At 40.1% G+C, this 22,861-nt stretch overlaps 1 protein-coding gene across 8 annotated transcripts in view; it reads left to right on the top strand.

Annotated features, from left to right (window-relative positions):
- Positions 1–22,861, top strand: part of CHN1 (chimerin 1) — a 156,614-nt gene that overhangs the window by 58,592 nt on the left and 75,161 nt on the right. For 7 of the 8 annotated variants that reach the window (XM_007060525.4, XM_043525355.1, XM_043525352.1 and 4 more), the window contains 2 exons: positions 2,118–2,149; positions 3,351–3,464. In XM_007060525.4, coding sequence (XP_007060587.2) covers positions 2,118–2,149; positions 3,351–3,464 — 146 coding nt within the window. Of the gene's footprint in view, positions 1–2,117; positions 2,150–3,350; positions 3,465–22,175; positions 22,335–22,861 lie in introns of those variants that run through there. The other variant, XM_037912871.2, reaches the window with a different exon arrangement.

Genomic DNA, 22,861 nt, shown 5'->3' with positions numbered 1-22,861 from the left:
GGGCTCAGTTTATCTCCAATCCTGAATGGGTTCCCATTGTGCTAGATGCTGTACAAACACTCAGTGAAAGATTTCAGAGTAGCAGCCGCGTTAGTCTGTATTCGCAAAAAGAAAAGGAGTACTTGTGGCACCTTAGAGACTAAATTGGTACAAGCTTGTGCTCAAATAAATTGGTTAGTCTCTAAGGTGCCACAAGTACTCCTTTTCTTTTTACTCAGTGAAAGGTAGCCCCTGTCCAAAGAGCTTACAGCCTAAATGAAGAAAAGTGGACGGAACAGTTTGAAGGAGTGAGGGCAGCCAGGCCCAGGTTCAGAGCAGTGGTAATTTGTCCTTTTAATTTATCATCCAGCAAAGTAAAGTCCCACACCCAGTCTGAGTGCCTGTAGTTACTCTCCAGCTGAGTTTTGCTTTGACAGTTTGCACTAATCTTCTGCCACTTCACATTCTCATCTTGTTTGCACACTCAGATTTTATTGTGATTTGGATATTTTCTTGGAGTGCCATGTTGGCCATTAATCCCATGACAGGTATCTAAATTTTTTTAAGTTACTTATACAGAGTTTTTATGCACAGTATTTCAGTGTGTGTGTGTGTGTGTGTGTGTTTTTAATGCTTTCATCTTCTCTACTTTCATATTGCTCCGAAGGTATAAAATGAAGTGGTTTGCCTGGCAGGAGGAGGGAAATTAGGACCTCATCCTACAAAGTTTTATGCATGTGTTTGCCTTTAGGCATGTGAGTAGTCCAACTCAGATCAATGGGGCTACTTGCATGATTAAAGTCAAGCATTTCTTTGCAGAATAGAGGCCTAATTTTGCTTCTCTAGTAATACAGGCTTTCTGTTGTAATCTAGTCAGAGGTATAAAGCAAGTCGCAAGACTGTGGTTACATAAGTCAACTCTTGTTTCTTCCATTATAAGTTGTATTCTACATCTAAATTAATATATATGCACCAATTATTATAAAGTGCACACTTTAAAACATTATTGATCACTTCAATAATGAACACTGATTTTCTAAACTGATCAACCATCAGAATAGCTCTTTATTTCCTGTGACTGTGGAAGGATTGTTGTTGCTAGACTCTGCATCATATTTAATTTTTGACATCTCAGACATTTAAAGATGCCATTTAAACGGGCTGAAATATTTATTTTATTTATTTTTATTTTATTTATTTATTTATTTATTTAAGGGTGAAATATTTATTTTAGTTTGCTTGACATTTCCCTGAAAAGATGTGAGGATGAAACTGAAGCAGAAATATACTGTGAATGTTTTGTGCTTGATTATAGCTGGATCATCAGTGACTGCTCTGGTTAAGGTTGCATAACTGTTGAATTCTAAGCCCAAAGGATTTCCCAGCTCTATAGTCAGAGGAATGATGGTCTTGGGGTTAAGGCACTGCATTGGGATGCACATTTAGATTGTCAACTGTTTGGGGCAGAGACTGTCTCGTACTATGTGCTTGTACAGCAACTAGTCCAAAAGGGTCTTCATATTGGTGGGGCCTCTAGGTGCTATTGTAATACACAAATATGAAAGTTTTGGGTGCACAAGAAATGCAAGACTTGTATAATAACATTTCACTTACCACTGAAATGTAGCCACCTCTCAGGTGAAATATGGCAGTGGTTTAACAGTGCACGCAACACTTCAAGAAACTTTAGAAGAGGAAGATGACTTGTAAATTGACGATTTTTAAAAAATGTGTTTCTAGATTATCACACGCACTAATGCCAAGAAAAAATGGCATGTATCATTTTTTTAAAATTTGCAATTTGGGCATATAGTAGTTGGACAAAGTTACTTATGTGGCTTAGAAAAGCACCAGCATGCACGTGGTTTCAAGAGACTCTCCATTTCAGCATTTAAATAGGGTGTTTCCTCAGGTTGTGTTTAGATTGTTTCAGAGTGTAGTGCTGGACCTTTCAATGTGTCTTCTTACGCTGTACCCATTGGAAAAGTAATGTAGTGCTGAGTGATTCTTGTCCTTTCCCTTCAGATACGCCATATGTTCTCTCCTATTTTTTAAAAAGTTGTTTTATACAAGGTGTTCATTATGTGGCATTTCTTCTGCAAGTAAAATATTTAAAATGTTGTTTGTTTTTTCAATAGGTAGAGAACAGACCCAAATATTATGGAAGAGAGTAAGTAATGTGCTGCTGTGAATCACTGAGTCTAATGTGAGTGGGTGTCAGCTCATGTTCAATGTTGAGTAAAGGTGCTGCAAGTGCACCCCATGGCCTTTTCATCTCCTCTGTGTGTTTAACACCACAGGAATGTGGGGCTAGCTGTGCTAATAGTTTTAATTTGCAGGACATTTTGCCTTGCAAAGTGGTGACTCTGCAGTAGCCTACCCTCTTGGCTGTTCAGCATACTGTATGTGGGACCTTGTCAAGGTCACGCATTACATTTTGATGTGTACATCTTGAGTGTTCACTGTGAAATTCTGCTCTGCCCTGTTTCTGCCAGTCTGCTCGTTGGGCATGTGCAGCAAGGAACTTTGCTCCACTTAATCACACTACTCTTGCTTCCCTGCAAACTCTAATTTGGCTATGGCATTTTGCCCACCTCACATCACCCCTGCAGTGTCAGATGGATACGGTATTCTTCAGTTCTGCATTATCTGGGAAAGTAGAGTGCTGCTGTGCTTCACAGGGGTGGTTGGCTCTTTCCACCTCAAAGATGGAGGTGCTGCAATGAGTGTGTGTGTGTGTGTGTGTAAAACTCTCTTTGGGGCCATTTGAAATGCCAAATGCTATAAAAATTCACATTATCATTTGTATTTCCCTGTCCTCCATTTCACTGCATTAAGCAAAGATATTGTATGTTTGTGTTTATTTTGGTATCAGTGTATGTAAATTGTGCACTTTCTTATGCAGATTATTAGTCAGATTAAATGGATCACTTGAGCCCCTGGCAAACTAGCAAACTGTCCCTCTGTTTGGAAAGTGTGAGTACCCCTAGCATAGAATATTAAGCTAATGGGTAACACAGACACTTGTCTATTAAACTAATGTAAGATATCCATGTTATGAAAAGAATGCACTTGTTCTGTAATGAAAGAGTGTTCTTCCCATGCTGTCTGTTAAGTGATTTTGACGGCTAAAGCCTACCAGCCGCAAATAATCATGCTGGCCAAATGCCAAGCAGAGAGAGAAATTAACATAATGAATAGGTTCCTGCTAATTACTGTAGTTTTTATGGAAGCTTGTTTTAAAAAGCCATAGTTTTTTGTTTTTTGTTTTTCTTTTTCCTTAAAAACAAACAAAGGTGTGGTCTAAGATTGAAAAACAGTGTGTTTGGAAACAGCTTTGATTGCTAATAAAAATGAGTTTTGTTTGTTAGATTCCATGGTATGATCTCAAGAGAAGAAGCTGACCAATTATTAAGTGTTGCAGAGGGAAGTTATCTCATTCGTGAAAGCCAACGGCAACCAGGAACCTACACTTTGGCATTAAGGTTGGTAATTACCATTTTATTTTAAAAGTTATAGAATGTTTGTGACTATCTCATTATGGTGTTAAAATGAACTATTATTTAATTCCTTTAGAGAATTTTTTGTAATAGTGACCATTTAATGACATTGTATTTTTGTGGCTGGGTTACTGTTCAGTATCTTCAAAGTACTTTAAATCTTTCAGTGTGAGATTAATGTCTTGGGTTTGAAATACTGGGATAACTGTCTATGGCCTATTGGTTTTATTTTACTGTAGATTTTCCCTCCTTCTCTCTTTTCCCATTGCCCTTCAGTTGTGTCCATAGACGCCACATCTGGATATTGAAAATGGAGATGGAGAAGAATTAGATAGTTCCTCTGTGATCCCATGTGACTAAACCCAACCTTGTATTTATTTGGTATCCAGGTCCTGTGGATCCCCCTCTTAGGCTGTGGGGGATCCTTTAGCAGTGGACGGGCTTCGCCCGCCTACTTCCCGGATCCCAGTAGGATCAAGATTGGTGACCTGTTGTAGGAGAGTAGCTGGTTGTCCTCCAGTGACTCATGAAACTACTCATACAGCCTGTGTGCCAGTCTAATCTGGCCTGTGAACTAGTGTCTATCCTTGAACAGTTGTGTGCCAACTGGGTGTGAATGCATGCCACCACCTCTATACAGCTATGAAAACTCAATCAGATTGTTTCCTAACTGAAATAGTTACAGAATGACTTTTACAATTTTTTAGCTTTGTCATTTTGTTGTTCTCAGAGATAGTATGTTAAATGAATTGACTCTTCAGTTCTACATAGTTTAACTGAGTATAGACCAGATTCAGGAAAACATTTAAGCATATGCTTAACTTTAAGCACACGAGTAATCCTTCAGTAAGACGACTCATATTAAAAGCAGGCATATGCTTTCCCATATCAGCACCAGCTTTTCCATATCAGTGGTCACACATCGTTTTTCTCATTATCACTGTACAGCTGAAAGGATTCTGAAGCTAATAAGAGAAAAACAAATCTTGCAAATCTGAGTTTTAATTAATTTCACTCTACGGTACTGTAAAGTGTTTTCCCTTTACTTCTTTAGTAGCTTTGGGTCCAGTACTGTAAACTGTACTCACATTGAGGCCGATAGTAAGCACTACTCAATGGGACTGCTCAGATGAGCAAGCGCTATGCAGTGTGAGGAAAGGTTGCAGAATTAGCCCCTTAGTTATGTTGAGTCCTGCATCCCATGTTTCACAGAGGGGAATAGAGAGCAGCATGGATTATGGGCTTACATTTTCCTGGATACCAGCTGTATTGATGGTAGATGGTCTGCCAGTCTGACCTGGAGGAACATGCTGTCCTGACCCCAAATATGGCAGTCAGATAAGGAGCAAGTCGGTGAGACCCACCAGCCAGACCTGAATATTTTTAGCGATGGAGCCTCTGTTTCTGCCCTTGCATTACTTCCAACCACTCTAAACAGACACAGTGTATAGGAAGCCTTGACAAAGCTAGGTTATGCATTTCCCACATGGTCTTTCCAAACCTGGCTCCCATCACTCCATGGCGCCAAATGTCACTATTACTATTGAAAAAGAGCCCTCCAAACCCACAAAGAAGGAGACAAGATTTCCCCCTAATTCTGACCTGTATATCTGATGTAGTGTGACCAGATAGCAAGTGTGAAAAATTGGGATGGTCTGAGGTGTAATAGGAGCCCATATTAAAAAAAAGTCCCAAATATCGGGACTGTCCCTATAAAATCAGGATGTCTGGTCACCCTAATCTGATGATAATACCTGATATGTCCATCTTGCAAGTACTGTACATATTAAAAGGGACTGAGAGACGCAGAGAGTCCTAAAATTTGATCCTCTGTTGTTTTTTTAATCTGTCCCACTGTATGTTGTGGGTGGTTTTTTTAGCATTACAATTCTATAACAAGAACTGCAACCATTTCATAATCTCTGCTCTTCAGTGAGACAAGCCAACAAATAATGCTGTTTGCTGCCGTGCATAATCACGCATACAGCACAAGCATACAATGTACAGTTTGCTCCATCCTTCCCTGTTCTTGTCATCTTTGTTCTTGCAAACAAACTGATAATAGATCCAAGTTGATGAGACTCCTGCTCTCTAAAGAACAGGAAACTTTTGAATTGCAGTCTCTGCCTAGCCATGTTCTTGTGAGCTCATAAGAATAAAATAATACACACAGTAGAAAACAGTATGAAATGTGAGTTATCACATCACAAAAAAACTCCTGGCCCAAAAAACTGTGAGTCTTTGGTTAGTCATTTTTGCATTGTCCCCCTCCAAAAGGCAGGAATTTTAAGGGTTATTTGGGTATGTTAACTAGTGAGTCAGTTAGTGGGTATTTAAAACAAAGACACACAAAAACTGTTCTCCAGACATTCTATCTTCTGATATCAGATTTTTAAACATTCTAGCAAGAAACAGAGAGACACTTTGCTTCCAAAATTTGTAACCTACTGCTGTTCTCTACAAAAGTCCAACTGATGAATTGCAGTTCCTCTGGAGCAAATATAGGATACCAACCTGAAAAAAATGTGTTAAAATATCAGTAAATGCCCACAGGTCTCACAAAGAAACTTATCCAGCAAATGTTTATCTTTAGGACATGCTGGACATCTGGAAGAGCAATAGCAATTAATGAACGTGTTATACAACAAAAATAGACATATGGTTGAAATATTGATATCCTGGAATAATACATGGGGGTGAATGCGTTTTCTTAGAAAAAAATTACTGTATTTAAATTTTAAAAAATAGACTGCAGTAAGATATTTTTCTCTGCAGTAATATGATTCTAACAGGAACATGAATTGACATTTAAATTGATTCACATGTGTGAATACAGCAGTATTATTATTTTTCATGGTCTAATGACTCCTTCCAGCCACTCCCCTGTAATAAAAATACATTCAAAACTGAACAAACTGTTGCAAGCCTTGTTTGAATGGCTGATCTAAAGAGAGAGAGATTCTGTCACTGAATTTTGTTCCTGCTCCGGCAAAACACACAGTGCCTTTGACCAGCAGGTGCTGATGTTGCTGGGCACCTTGCATGATGATTCTTGGTGTGGCTTATTTAATTTGAAAATGAGTAATTTTTTCCCAGGGTAACAGATTGTTCCTATATTTTAGAGAGAGGAAAAACATGATCCGGGCAATTACTGATCTGTTAGTCTGACCTCAGTAGTATGCAAGGTTTTAGCACAAATTGTGAAGGAAAGAATAATTAAATTCATAGAGGTAAAGGGGATGTAATGTGACATGGGTTTACCAAAGGTAGATCATATCAGCCTAACATGCTTTTCTTCTTTGAGAAAATAACTGATTTTTGAGATAAGGGAAGTACAGTAGATCTAATACACTTGGACTTCAGTAAAGCATCTGATATGGTACCACATGGGAAATTATTGGCTAAATTAGGGAAGATATAGATCAGTACACATATTGTAAGGTGGATAAGGAATTGGCTCTTAGGGGCTCACAATAAGAATTTCTGCTACAAACTGGGGGATCATCAGTTGGAAGTGACAGAGGAGGAGAGAGACCTGGGTGTGTGTCTCGATCACAGGATGACTATGAGCCGCCGTGATGCAGCTGTGAAAAAAGCAAAAGTGATCTTGGGAGGTATCAGGCAAGGCCTTTCCAGTAAAGTATTAATTCCATTGTACAAGGCACTGGTAAGACCTCATCTGGAATACTGTGTACAATTCTGGTCACCTGTGTTCAAGAAAGATGAATTTAAATTGTAACGGGCGCAGAGAAGAACTGCTAGGATGATGAGGAGAATGGAGTGCCTATTTTATGAGTGGAGATGGAAGAGCTTAGCTTGCTTAATCTAGCAAAAAGAAGGTTGACAAAGGATATGATTGCTGTCTGTAAATACGTTATGGGAAGTAAATACGAAGGAGCATGAAGAGCTCTTTAAGCTAATGGATAATGCTGGCAGAAGAAGAAATGGATGTAAACTAGCCATGAACAAATTCAGGGTGGAAATTAGAAGGATTCTAACCATCACAGAGGTGAGGTTCTGGAACAGCCTCCCAAAAGCAGTTGTGGAGCAAACTACTTAACTGGTTTTAAGAAAAAGCTGGACAGAGTTATGTGTATGATTGTAGGACAGGATTGGTTGTGATGGTAAGGGATAGTACTCAGCAGTCTGGGGCCTCACTTCCAGTTTCTGTCTTGTATTCCTAAAGCTCATGCCACAAGGTTTCAGCCGGCCACTGGCAGGGGTTAGGAGGGTCCCCACCCCACCCCACCCCCAATGTATTTGGTGGAGTTTTTTCAGTCTCCTTCCTTTGAGGCATCAGGGATGGCCATGGCTAGAGATGGGATATTGTGGGGGTGGGCCAGGGCTGTGAGGTGGCACTGAGCATTCTCTCTCTCTCAGGTGCTTGACTGGCTGGTTCTGGCTCACGTGCTCCAGGTCTAACTGCATGCCATGTGGGGATAGAGAAGGAATTTTCCCCCAGGACAGATTGGTAGTGACCTTTGTAGTTTTTTGCATTTCTCTGCAGCACGTGGATGCGGGTCACTTGCCAGAATTATCTGAGTATGTCTCACTTAATCATTTCCCTGCCATTATTGGAGCCTCGGGTTCTGGTGCACCTCAGTCCCTCCTTTTCTCTGCTGGTGGCACACAATAATCTAGACTCCTGTGGGCTGTAATACTTTGATCTCATTTTGGCTCTTGGATTTAGTGTGTGGGTGCTGGGTGGTGTAGGTGGCCTATGATACAGAGGAGGCCAGACTAGATGATCTAATGGTCCCTTCTGGCCTTAAATTCTCTGACTCTAGGAGAAAGGTTAGTGTCTTCAAACTTTGACATTATCTTTTTCAAGGTAGAAAATCCCACTGAAAGCAACTTTTGCAGACAGTAAAGTATACATAGTGATGGATTTTACTACAGAAAAGAGCGTAAGGCAGCTCTCCCTCTGAAATTTAGTTTTTCTGCTGGCTTGGGAAAATGTTTAATATACCAGTTATAAAGAATGTTTTTAAATTATGGCCAGGCTGTATTTATGTAAGAGGTAACGTCAGTTGGATATAACATGGCAGGAAAATGCTCTCAGACTTCTTTAAATGCAGTGTTCATGCAGTTAACCTTAGTTTAATTTAAAGAAATTAGGATTTGGAATTATGCATTGAAATCTAAACATTGTACATGCAGATGCCATTTTACTGTGATTAAGCATTAGCTTGACCATCCTGGTTTTACCAAGGAAAATAGCTTGTGGTGTTGCTTTCCATTGCTGAAGCAAGTGATACCATATTATCCTGTTCGTTGCTCTCACTTTAAAATGTGTGAAAGTGAACCCACACACTCTGTTATCTCATATGCCATAGCTGAATATGAGTGCTTCAGACCTTTCTGGCAGCACATTTCCTACCCTTGGAGTTCCTAATGCTTCCAACATTTATTTTCCTTCCTAGAAGGAAGTAAGCAGCAGGCATATTCTTTCCATCAGTTGCAGGCAAGAGTTTTGCTCTTTGTTTCAATTTTTCTCTCTTTGTTAGAAGATATTCATAGTATACCAGTGTTTCCAATAAGTGTGATGTTGGCTTTGCTTACTTACATCTAGTGTTTAACCCAATCCTTACTCTGTCACTGTAGTTACCATTACTGTTACTACTGCATTCTACTCTTATTTCAGCTTTGGAAATTTTGCTGTGCATACCTTGGTAGATAAAGAAAAATTTGCCTGTAAACTGTCAGATTTTTTTATGGGAACCAGTTAATTTTTTCCCCATTGCTACAATGTCAGGATGAATGGTCAGCTTCATCTGCAGCCTGGAGGTGACTTTGATAGCTGTTTATCTATATTCTGACTCTCATTTCCCAGATCAGAAATGAGGAATGTCAGTGAGATGTGTCTTTGCACAAAATCCTGCCCCCTTTGACAGGACTCACATTGATTTCAGTGAGCTAGGATTTCACCCTCTATGTCTAACTCCATGATTCAGTTTAATCTTTTCCTACTAGTATCACAGGTGGACCTAATACCTTTAAGGGAGAGTGGTCCAGCCCACCTGGGATTAATGAGCTAGTGTCCTGTTGGGCCTTGTGAGCAGGGATCCTAGAAATCTGTTTGCTGTGGAAAAATGTGGAAAACCACGAAATTTGCATTTTTACAGAGAATCTTTAGTTTTTACATTTTGTGAAAAAATAAAAACATATATTAACTATTAACTACATTTTACTGAAAGTGCCAGTGTCACATATTCAATGTGTGCAACCTTCCCCTCTTGTGGTTGATTTTTGAATGCACTTTAAATTTACATAGCTAAACATACTCAAGTAAACTGCTTCTGGCATATAGAGGTTACTCAAAGGTGTATAGTGGTTCGGGTTTTAATGGATCTCAAATTTCACTTCAGCCTCTAGACATGAGTAATTAAAGTTATGAAAAGACTGTGAAAACTTTTAAATTCATCCCTAAAGACGATGTCACTGCTTTTGGCAAGGAAAACATTTCATGTTGATGGTAATGTGCTGTTCTATACTATATGCAGAGAGGCTTTAGATTATGTTAGAAGGCAGACAATTGTAGAACACATGGAAAGCACTGAACATAAACTGAATGAAGAGAAATGAAAACAAGAGGCTGAATCAGCAGGGCCATCAACAACAGTGAAGAAACAGTGCACTGTGACTGGATCATTGCAGTGCATTAAAAAAATTTTTTTTTCTTAAAATCTAGAAAATAGTCAGAAGTAAGAAATACAAATTGCAATTCTGTTAATTTTATTATAATGATTGATGGCACTGGTAGGCTTCAAACTTCCTTAAAAATGGTAAATATACCTATAAAACATTGTGTTCAACTGATACCTATATGTATTATGGCTAGAGAAACTTATGTTCAGTGTTTCATTTTAAATGTGGGCTGTGGTACATGGAGGTGCTAAGAAATTGGTTTGTTTTTTTTTTGTTTGCTTGTTTTTTTTAATTAAATGTTCCAAAACTTTAAGGCAGCATGAAGGTTGCCCGGTCATGCCTCGTGCTCTTCTATAATGCAGGGTGTGGTTAAACTCAGACCTCTGAAAACCAGGAAATGAGTTAAGGTAACGCAGCTTTCAACTGCTGAAAAACAGGTAATACAAAGTTAAGGTGCATGCCACCCCCACAATGCAACCTTAACTCTGTCCTCTTTGGATCCAGCAATAGTCACTGCGAATGGTTCAGTAAGGCTAGTGCAAAGGTTAACAAACTACCAAGGGAAGTGGTGGATTCTCCATCTCTTGAAGGCTTCAAGTCAAGACTTATTAAGCTTAATACATCAGTATCTGGGGGAAATTCTATAGCCTGTATTATATAGGTCAGACTATATGATCTAATGGTCCCTTAGAGCCCTAAAATCTATGAATTTACAATAAGAACATATAAGGAAGGACTAAGAGAACATGCCATTATTTGTGTTGAGTTCCACACATAAGAATTCCAGCATTTATCTGTGTCCACTCTAGCTGTGTTAACTGTACCTGCACTGAATGGAGGAGGGATCAGCAGAAGCAGCTTGGCAAAGCTGTGACTGTGATATGAAGAGAAGTGCATGTGCACCTTGAAGGATCCAATATGCCTTATTTTTGCACTGAATTTTGTAGCTTGTGGCAGTAGAGGTACACAAGGCTGTCTTCTTGCTGTGGGGATTGTCAGCAATGTGGTGGTATGTATGACAGCAATATCCACGGGTGCGTGAAGACAGAGTCTCAGAAGGAGTGCTCAGGACAAGAGTGAAGCAAGTCCAGGGTGGTTTGAGTGGAGTAAGCTCAGTGTTTGAGTGCAGGTAGCTTCTGTTTGCTACGCTTGACCTGAACCCATGGTTTGCCTTGGAAAAGAGACAATGTTAGACTTTATCCTACAGTGCTCATGTGCTCTATTTCCAATGTGTTCTGTAGCACAGTGGTTCTCAACCAGGGGTCCGTGGTCCCCTGGAGGTCCGCAAGCCCTTTCAGGGGGACCGCGGAGCCCTGTGGCTGAAACCCGGTGCACCAGCGCTGAAGCCAGCGGTCCCCCCTACCCCAGCCCCCTCAGGAGCAATGCAGGGCTGAAGCTGGCACTCCTGCCCCGAAGCTAGGAGCGGCATGGGGCTAAAGTTGACGGCCCCCGCCCTGAAGCCAGGACTGGCACAGTGCTAAAGCTGGCAGCCCCTCTCTGCCCTGAAGCCAGGAGTTACATAGGACTAAAGCCAGTGGACCTCCCGCCCTGAAGCCGGGAGCAGCGTGGGTCTGATGCCAGCACCCCCTCAAGCCCCCGAAGCTGGGAGCAATGTGGAGCTGAAGCGGCAAACCTCCCCCCTCCCCTGCCAAGTCATGAGCCTGGAGCCTCAGCGCCCACCCCCCGAAGCTAGGAGTTGCATTGGGAGCCTCCCCTTGCCCGTAGACAGCCCCTAGCTACCCCCCTGCCTGCACCCTGAGCTACCCTCTTGCCTGCAAACAGGCCCTAGCTATCTCCTGCCTGCACCCTGAGCTACTCCCCTCACTTCACACAGCCCCTAGTTACCCCCTACCTGCATCCTGAGCGGCTTACAAACTTTTTGAACTGAGTCCCCCATTTGAGTTATATTTTTTGGTTGCATCCCCCTGCTGGCAGGTTGACCTCCTGAGTGAGTCAGGCGGGTAGAGGTTGTGTTTCCTCCCTGGACACCACTGTGCAGAGCTGGCTTGAGTCCCACCAGTTCTTCCCCCGCCCCCCCCCCCCCAAATAGAAGTAAAACTATGCCTATGCCCAAGGGTCCCCCCTGGCTCGAGTCCCACCAGTTCTTTCTCCCCCCCCCCCCCCCACCTCGTTGTGCCCTGGTGTTTTTATAGCATATTGAGGGAGGCCTCAGCAAGAAAAATGTTGGGAACCCCTGCTATAGCATCTGTAAGGGTATAGTCCTAATACATGTGTTACTGTCATGTGTTGCAGGTTTGGCATTTATCTTCACCCTTCCTTTCCGGTTTTCATAGGTTTAAAATTAGCCACTCTCCGCATTCTGGAAGGGCACAAAACACCATTGGGCAACCTTAAGGAAGTTTTGGGGCATTTAATACATAATCACTCTTGAAGAGTTGGTCTAAAAATTTTAAAAATCCTGACGGAAGTTGAAAATTCAAAGTTGTTTCTGTTTCACAGGATTCAAAACACATTTTTATTTTTTTAAAAAATTTTGGGGGACATTTTTAAATCAAAATTTTAACTGAAATAAAAGTCATGGCCTCGGCCTTCTCATGGATGCTTTGTACCTCTCCCATGCTGCAAAGCTGCTAAAGCACCATTGAATCTGGCGAGTCAGAGAATTATCCTTGTGTAAGGAGAATCCCCAGGTGTTCCCTGGTGACATAGGCCCAGCATAAGTCAATTGCAAGGGGTGTTCCCATGGAGAAAGTGGGTGTGGCCAGGATATCTGGTGATTTGCAATTGTCAGTACAGCCTCTAAGGCAGCTGGGCATAAATCAGAGCCTCTTGAGGGGCCTGAATCACATTAGTGTCAAATTTCGTGTAACGGCCCCTGGCCCACTCCAGGGTTGGAGGAATGTAGAGATGGCTCAACACAGCATTGGCCACATCCTTTGAATGATCCTTTCCGAGATCCTGCACCAAGTGTCACTCAGGTGAACCAAAGAATCTCGCCCCTTGTGTATAGAAATTCTGCCAATTTCTTTTAGTCTGACTGGTGGACACTTGACCATCTGTGTTAATCTGAGTCTTTGCTTTCCTTCTAAATTTGTGAAACAAGATTCCCCTGCAGAAAGAGAGAGAGAGAGTGTAGGAACAAGAGACCACCCACAACCCTTCTCATTCTGTTTCTAACTCCTCTGCTTATTCACACCTTGTCAGACTCTCATGACATGAAATGTTCAAATTCACTTCACTTCACACTAAAGATTTTTACTCATGGAACCCAGTGTAAAGAGATGGAGTATACTGTAAGCATTACAAATCTAGAGCAACCTTCCAAATCACTAGATAAGTAGACTTAAGACACAGGACTGCGTCATCGAGTCCGGTCCACATCTATTGCAGGCAACACCCTTATATAACTCCATGCATAAATTAATCAAGCCAGTTGAGTTACACCAGGAATTAGTTTAGCCCCATGTATCGCAAATAAATCCATGCCAGAGTCACAGTGTAGCAAAGGTGTTTCTTTGGGAACAGAGTGAACAATAATAGCAGGCCACATCCTTGTGTACAACCAAAATGCAGAGAATGCCATTTGGGGTGGTACATAAAGGCTCTTTTTTGCACTGTCCTAGTCCCAATGTTTCTCTCTTCTCACTATTCTTTTTGAGCTCTCAGTATAGTCTGAGGAGTACTCTAACTTAGTCTGGCCTGTAACAATGTGGGCTAAAAATATTAGACAACAATCAGTATTGGATCCTGGCATGTCCCCTTTTTCTCTTGTATGCCAGCAGCAGGGTGGGTGTTTGGTGTATGAGCCTCGTGTAGACATTCCAATCGGGCTGGAGCTCGGGCTCTGAGACCCATACCTTCCCTGAGCTTCAGAGCTTTGGTTCCAGCCCTAGATGGAACATCTGCATGACTCTTTTTAGCACCATAGTGCAAGACCAAGTCTGTAGACCTGGGCTCTGAGACTCACTGCTGCAGGGTTTTGTTGTTATTGTTGAGCAGAAGTATCCTGTGTCAGCTCTACAGCACTGTACAGTCACGTTGGCCCTAGGGTGATCCTAGGTTTTGTGGATTGGGTTTATGGCCAAAGTGGCTGCCCTAAATCTAGTGATCTCACTTCAATAGTGTCTTTCATCCAAGAACCACAGAGCCCGTCAGAGTTAATTAAACCTCACAACTCCTGTAAGATAAATAAAACAAGACAAGGTGAAATATGGGGTTTTAGGTTTTCTAATAAATATTTATTTCATGCTCTAATAAGAAAGTGGACCAACAGTTTTCCCCCAAATAACCTTTTAAACATGAAGTTTCTCGGTTAGCTAGGTTATCTATAGGCTGTACTGAAATATACTTTCCGTTTTCATGGGGAGCTGTGTTTTGTTTTGTCTTGATAATTACTTTCCTTCTTTGTTATTAGTTAGTTTGCATCTTTACTATTTTTTTTCCAGCTCGAGTACCCTTTTACATCCACACATGATGAAAATGCACTTCTGTTTAAAACCTTTACTAAGGAAAATAAATATGTCATAGTTTGTCTCAAGGGTAGAAGTGAATTCACAGGACAGAAGAAAATGATAAAGTAAATGCATTTTTACCTGTGTTTTACAAATATTACTAGCAGGAGTAAATTGTTGCCTATATATTGGAGTCTGTATGCAAGAAAAAAAGTGTTATAACATACATTGTAATAGAAATTAGATATTCCTAATGGATTAAAAGACCTGGAAATTCCTAATTAATTCCTAGAGGTTTTAGATTTGCTTTTAAATGTCAGCAAAACAGTAGGTCCATGCTTAATGCCAAGACCTAGAGCAAATTATGATAACAATAAGACATCACTCACAATGTAGGTTTTTGTGATTGAAAGCTTGTTTAATAATTAGGATGAGGATAAAAAGGAAATGGGGAAAAATGTACTTGTGGTAGGCGTTGAAGTGCGATCACACTGTATGTTCTTTTGCACTGATATCTGCTGCAGCAGGTTTAGTTGGTTACCATGGTTTCCTTTCCTGCAAATCCTATTGTTTCAATATTGTGAATAAATGGAAATAGGTTCTGCAGTCTGATTAAAAAAAGGTAATTCTCGTAGTTGTGATTATTAATTGCAAGTTTTGATTACAAATGGGTATATTCAAGGGTAGGTGGCATTGGGATATAGTCTTGAGAGAAGTTAAATGTCAAAAAACTGACTGATTCTTAGTTTATGTCACTGATTTTATGTATTGTGCAGTAATTCGAAGTATATTTTAAAAGATTGCACAGTAAAATCCCCTGAAATTTTGAAGTGGATGTAAAGAAATTTGCCACTAATATTAATTATAGAATTAATTTTTACTTTAGACAGTACATAATTTGACATCCTACTAATGAACATACTGTTCAGTGGTTCGGATGCATCTTTCAGATTTTGGAGAATAATTGCTTCAATTTTTGCATGTTCGAGTATGTTTTAAAAAATACATCATGACATTCCAAGTCTAGGATCCTACAAAGACCTCCTTTGACCTCAGAGAGATTACTCATGAGAGTAAAGTTAAGCATGTGAATAACTCTATGCAGAATCAGGACCCAAGGCTACATACCTGTGCAATGATCAGAGACTAAGTGTATTGGTGAGAAGGAGAAGGGGGATTGAATCAGGGGAAAGGGAGACTGGGAGTCACTTACGTCTAAAGCCAGAGCATCAAATTCTTTTGTAGAGAGGCTGAATTATATTTCTAATTATGGTCCATAGCAACAAAAATTGCCTTTGTTTAAAATTTTCTTTCTCTGGATAGAGTACCCAATTAAATAATTTCTGCTCTACCATCCGGTTCATCTGCACAAAAGGTCTGTATGTTAAACTACCAATAGATAATTTGATCTGAAAGGTTAGGTCTTCTCTTGAACATTTGAGTAGAGTATTTAGAAAGATAAACAATTAGATTTGCAGATAGAAAGCTCAAACTTTTTTTCAAGGAGATAAGAATTTGCACATTGTGTTTGGATGAAATTCACAAGGTAGAACAGGGGTGGGCAAACTTTTTGGCCTGAGGGCCACATCTGGGTATGGAAATTGTTTGGCAGGCCATGAATGCTCATCACATTGGGGGTTGGGATGCGGGAGGGGGTGAGGGCTCTGGCTGGGGGTGCGGGTTCTGGGGTGGGGCAAGAAATGAGGAGTTCGGGGTGTGGGAGGGAGCTCCAGACTGGGGCAAGGGGTTGGGATGCGGGAGGGGGTGAGGGCTCCAGCTGGAGGTGCAAGCCTGGGGTAGGGCCAGGGATGAGGGGTTTGGGATGCAGGAGGGAACTGCAGGCTGGGAATGGAGCAAAGAGGTTCGGAGTTCCTGACCAATGGGAGCTGCAGGGCTGGTGCTTGGGGCAGAGGCAGTGTGTGAATCCCCATGGCTGCCCCGAAGTGTAGGAGCTGGAGGGGGGACATGCTGCTGCTTCCAGGAGCCACGGGGAGCCAGGCAAGCCCCCGACCCCACTCCCTGGCTGGAGCTCGAGGGTAGGATTAAAATGTCTGATGGGCCAGTTGTGGCCCACAGGCCATAGTTTTCCCACCTCTGAATAGAATATCTCTGGCCCAATCCATGGATATCTAGGAATTTCCTTAGATAGATACCCATGTGATTTCAAGCATCCATATTTTTTCTGCATGGCCTATTCTCTTCTCTACTAGGCCATGATTGATTGTTCATTTCTTGTAGGTATCACAGCAAATATGTGATTGAGGAGGGGTTTGAAGGAGGGGATGGTTTCATGTTTCTCTCTGTTTAGTGAGACAACTGCGCTCAGCTGTGCCAAGCCATGCCGTGTATTGCTGTGCTCAGCCTCCTTTTGGTGGTCTGTGGCATGGTAGGGCCCTCTGAATAAAGAGTTCTCTCTGTTCCCGGTGCATGCCTATTTGAGTGCTTTATTACCTAACCGTGGTGCTTGTATGCTCAACGGTTTTATAAACACTAACTTTGTGGGGGCCTCATCTTGTGTTTGCTACCTTCCTCTTACTCCCTTGGTTTTGTCCTGTTCCCTAAAGGCTCTTGCAGTTCTGTTACAGTGCATTTTACATTTTTACATTTTTCAGATAAGCTGGCCTAGAAATCTCTAGTCGCTCCTGTATTTCATGGTTGGCTGTTGTAATGTGGGTTGAGTTAAAATGACTGGATTACTAAAATTAGGGTTGTATTTTACGTATTTGTCAAGGGTGCATAAATCCAGGGCTAGATGCTTGTTAGATTTGCATAAATCTAAATAAATTAGGGCTGTCGATTAATCACAGCTAACTTATGCGATTAATTCAAAAAAATTAATCGCGATTAAAAAAATTAATCATGATTAATCACACTTTTATTTGCACTGTTAAACAATAGAATATAGATTGAAATGCACTAAATATTTTTTGATGTTTTACTACATTTTTCAAATATATTGATATCAATTACAACACAGAATACAAAGTGTACAATGCTCACTTTATATTATTTTTATTACAAATATTTGCACTGTAAAAATGATGATGAAATAGTATTTTTCAATTCACCTCATACAAGTACTGAAGTGCAATCTCTTTATCGTGAAAGTGTAACTTACAAATGTAGATTTTTTTCATTCTATAACTGCACTCAAAAACCAGAACCATGTAAAACTTTAGAGCCTACAAGTCCACTCAGTCCTACTTCTTGTTCAGCCAACTGCTAGGACAAACAAGTTTGTTTACATTTACGGGACATAATGCTGCCTGCTTCTTATTTACAATGTCATCTGAAAGTGAGAACAGGCTTTCGCATGGCATTTTTGTAGCTGACATTGCAGGGTATTTACGTACCAGATACGCTAAACATTCGTATGCCCCTTCATGCTTCGGCCACCATTCCAGAGGACATGCCTCCATACTGATGACGCTCATTAAAAAAATAATATGTTAATTAAATTTGTGACTGAATTTCTTGGGGGAGAATTGTATGTCTCCTATTCTGTTTTACCTGCATTCTGCCATATATTTCATGTTATAGCAAACTCGGATGATGACCCAGCAAGTGTTCGTTTTAAGAACTCTCACTGAAGATTTGACAGAACGCAAAGAAGGTACCAATGTGAGATTTTTAAAGATACCTACAGTACTTGACCCAAGGTTTAAGAATCTGAAGTGCCTTCAAAAATCTGAGAGGGATGAGATGTGTAGCATGCTTTCAGAAGTTATAAAAGAGCAACACTCTGATGCAGAAACTACAGAACTGAACCACCAAAAAAGAAAATCAACCTTCTGCTGGTCGCATGTGACTCAGATGATGAAAATGAATATGCGTCAGTCCGCACTGCTTTGGATCATTATCAAGCAGAACCCATCATCGGCATGGACGCATGTCCTCTGGAAGGGTGGTTGAAGCATGAAGGGACATATGAATCTTTAGTGTATCTGGCACGTAAATATCTTGCAATGCCCACTACAAAAATGCCCTGCAAAAGCGTGTTCTCACTTTCAGATGACATTGTAAAGAAGAAGCGGGCAGCATTATCTCCTGCAAATGTAAACAAACTTATTTGTTTGAGTGATTGGCTGAACAAGAAGTAGGACTGAGTGGACTTGTAGGCTCTAAAGATTTACATTATTTTATTTCTGAGTGCAGTTTTTTTTTGTACATAATTTTACATTTGTAAGTTCAACTTCCATGATAAAGAGACTGCACTACAGTACTTGTATTAGGTGAATTGAAAAATACTATTTCTTTTATCATTTTTACAGTGGAAATATTTGTAATACAAATAATAATATAAAGTGAGCACTGTACACTTTGTATTCTGTGTTGTAATTGAAATCAATATATTTTAAAATGTAGAAAACATCCAAAATATTAAAATAAATGGTATTCTATTATTGTTTAACAGCACAATTAATCACGATTAATTTTTTTATTGTGCGATTAATCATGATTAATTTTTTTAATCGCTTGACAGCCCTAAAATAAATGCAGACTTCTGACCGATCCTGGATTCACTGACACTCAGTGACCAGAAACCTACTTTCCACCTTTTGCTGGCTGCATGACTGCGTCATTACCTCTCAGATGGCGATATCGCTTCTTTGTTATCTCCAGGAGATACTTCTTCAGTGCGCTCTGCTTGGAGCCTTGAATGCTATTTGGAAGCTCCAACCGATGCAAATTGCAGCTGTCTGCCATTTAGATTGCTGAGAGTATGTTACACCTACGCCTTGCTCTGTGCGCTTACTGCCAATTTGCTGCCAGATGAAATGCAATGAGATTCCTGTCTTCAAAACAGTTCTTTGCCTGGGTTCCAGTTATCTCAGAAAATGCCCTCCTCTCGCTCTCCTCTTTCCCATACCTGTTTTCCACCCACTGCTTGAATTGGCTGGCAGGAATGCTTTGGATGACTATCCCAGGAGTGAGCTCATAGGAGCTGTTGTCTGGGGTAGGTCGTATCCTCTGGAGTTTGCTCCTACTGGAAATATTTTTGTGCTTAAACCTGGCCCATAGAAGAATGCTTTGTAAACTTATCTCTTTGTTCCAGGTTTCCATTAAATTCTGCTGTAGAACCCCCATTTCTGGCACTGTTATGGAAGTAAATTTGGGGTTATTTGAGGTTTTGGCCTGTATGTTCAAGATTCGGGGGAAATGGTTGTTTTGTACTTGATCTATCTTTTGTAAATGCATCTGGGTACTACTGAGATGGGCTCATTATAAGTGTATGCAATGATGATAATCCTCTCCTAACCTTAATGAGTAATTAACTGGCTACTTGGGCCTCCCACAGACTGGAATGCTTTTTTTTTCCTTATGGTTCATGTCTTCTTGCCGTGTTCCTGTTCTCCTTCCCTCCTCTTCCCATCTGTTGTTGTTGTCAGTTCTGTTTTCTTTTGGCTAGAGCTTCAAATTTATCCTTGGCTGTTTTGTAAATTGCAGACTTTTTCCTACTATTATAACTTCAGCACTTTCTGGAGATGTGTTCATTGCTTTAATAGGTTTTGTTTTCTACATAACCAATGTCCAAGACTGGGTTCAGTGTGTCTAGCGTACGTCAAAGCTTCTTGCTGAGTACATAGTTCATGTTTCACTACAGTCACTACTGTACTACAATTATCTACTGTAACTCATTCAACAGCAAGAGAGGAGGTCTTGTGGTCAAGGCACTGGACTGGAACTGAAGAGATCTTCCTTCATTTTCTAGCTCTGACAGACTTCCTGTCTTACTTTGGGCAAGTCAATTAATTTCTCTGTGCCTCAGTTCTCCATCTATAAAATGGGGGTAACAATATTTCCTTTCTTTGTCTGTCTTGTCTATTTCATGTGGTAGACTGGAATTTGGAAAAGAGACCGAGAGGAGTTAGTGGGAGTTGGTCACCTAACTTTCTTAGGCCCCTTTCAAAATCCCATCCAGATCTCTTTGGGGCAGGACCTGTATTTCACTGTGTTTATACAGTGCCTAGCACAATGGGGCCCTGATCTTGGTTGAGGCCTCTAGGCACTACTGTAATTTAAATAATAAACAAACATAAAAATCCAGTAGCTCAAGTGTCAGAAGAAGTGTTACCCATATTCTATGTTGTGTTCTCTTCTTGAAGAAGGCCACTGGTCTAATTCCTTTCTGGCTCCCACCAGTAATGTTGCTCCCTCCCCCACCTCGTATCTTGAGGGCTGCAATTTAGACACACATCTTCCAGCCAGTCCTTTAGTTGCCCTCTTCTATTGTCTGCCTTAGCAAATGGGCTGCTTTATAAATATGCATTTGAGGAACCATTTTTAAAGCTTATTACTTATGCATTAAAAAAAATCATTCGGCGATAAATACCTTGGCCTTTTAAAGCTTTTTTCCCCCCGGAAAAGAAGGGGTTCCATATTGTTGTTTTATCTCATAGTTGTTTTTATCAAACACACTTTTAATTATTCAAGCACATCAAGCACTGTAAATAGTAAATGTATTAGTGCCAAATTTCCCCCTCACTGATACCTGTTTTATACTTAAGCTAATTCAATTGAGTTAAATGGCATTACTCCAGCTTTATGCCAGTGCTAGTGAGAGGAGAATCAGGGACATTTCTTTTAACATTCATAAACTACCAAATGGTGTTTAATACATTTGGTAACAAATATTTGTGTGTGTATATGTGCCACCTATACGGGACACACATTTAGGATGCCAGTTGGATGAAATCTTTTAAATTTATTCTGTTTCACTGAGTCCTGAAAAAATGAAAATCACTGGTAGCATAAGTCATTTTAATGGGCATATTACTTTATAATGACTGTTTATCATCTGTTCTCTCCCATTTGTTAATTCAGCAAGCATTTTAATGGCAGATTAGGCATCACACTAAGAGAATTAATTTTTTATAGATGGTGGAGCACCACAGAACAGTAATTCCTATTTGTGGTCTAAACTATTCCTCTGCAATTTATTTATGTAACCATGGTCAAGAGAAGTTAAGATGGAGGTACATAAAAACAGCAGTTTCTGTTTTGATTATGAGCATATCACCTGTTTTGACCTACTAAGATACGTTCCCCAGAATACTATAATTATTATATTTTGTTAGTAATTTAAAGCAAAATGTATTAAAAAAACTTCATAGTACAGAACTTTTTCTTTTTTAACTCCTACTAGGTTTTGTAATTCTAGGGGAACAGTGGGAAAGACTCTAGACTGTTTCAAACAGTAATATTTTAGTAAATAACAGCTGACATATGTATATAAAACATGGCACCTTTCATCCAAAGTGCTCACCAGTATATACAAACTACTATGTGTAGCTTTCACCGCATAAATCACTGAAATGTGGCCATGTCTTGTAAGGAAAGCAGCAGCTTTCAGACAGCACACAGTGATGTTAAACATTGTCAGGACAGAAAAATAAGAATTTCTTTTTCAGTTAAAACTACAGGATGACTTTGGAATTTAGAATTAGAATTTAGCCAGAACATGAGGGCATACACCTCATATTTCAGAAGAAGTATCATAGGAGTTCTAATGACTACAAATAATTAGAACCTTGGTTTTAAATTTCATCTAGACTACAGAACCAGAAGCATTTTACCACCCTTATTCAAAAGTAACTACAAGAATAGCAGCAGATGCTAGTGGTCTAATGGGGGCAGCGTACTACAGCTCATGGGACACTGGACTGGGAGTTGATTGCTACTCCGTACTCTGAAACTGGCCTGCAATGTAACCATTGGCAAACCACTTAATTCATTTTCTTCATCTGTAAAATGGAGGCAAAGCACTTTGAGATCTCTGAATGAAAAGAGTTATGTAAGTACTACTCTATCATTATTATTACTCTATTGTTCAGCCATAGCCTAAACCCTTCTGTCATTTTATCCACTAGCCAAACATTATAGGTCTAATTCACAAAGGTTTTTGGCTTTGTGCACCATCAATACTAAAGCAAATATCAGTAAAAGCATCTCATAGCAGGTTTTGAATCTTAAAATGGTTGGTTTTTTTTGTTTGTCTGTCTTTTACCTGCCAAGCTACTTGACTCTCTGTTCATCTATATGTACCAGTAGTTTGCTCACTTTTAGATATCCCTAACCTCCCCTGGTTAATATAAATACTAATATTTTGTTAATTCCATTACTTCTTGCAATAAGAAGGCTTTACTTGCTATTAATTCCCTTTTTTAAAAATCGGTAATCAGTTTTAACAAATGTGTGTTGCTATTGTTTATTAAATATTATGGTAGTCAAGCAGTGAAACTTTATGGAGAACAAAATCAAGACTGCGTGATCAGTAAATTGTATTGTGTGGTATACTGTTTACCAAAGAAATGAGTTCAG

The sequence above is a fragment of the Chelonia mydas genome, chromosome 11, assembly GCF_015237465.2.
Source record: "Chelonia mydas isolate rCheMyd1 chromosome 11, rCheMyd1.pri.v2, whole genome shotgun sequence".
In the NCBI taxonomy this organism is placed as follows: domain Eukaryota; kingdom Metazoa; phylum Chordata; order Testudines; family Cheloniidae; genus Chelonia; species Chelonia mydas.
This window is presented reverse-complemented; position numbering and strand designations above follow the sequence as displayed.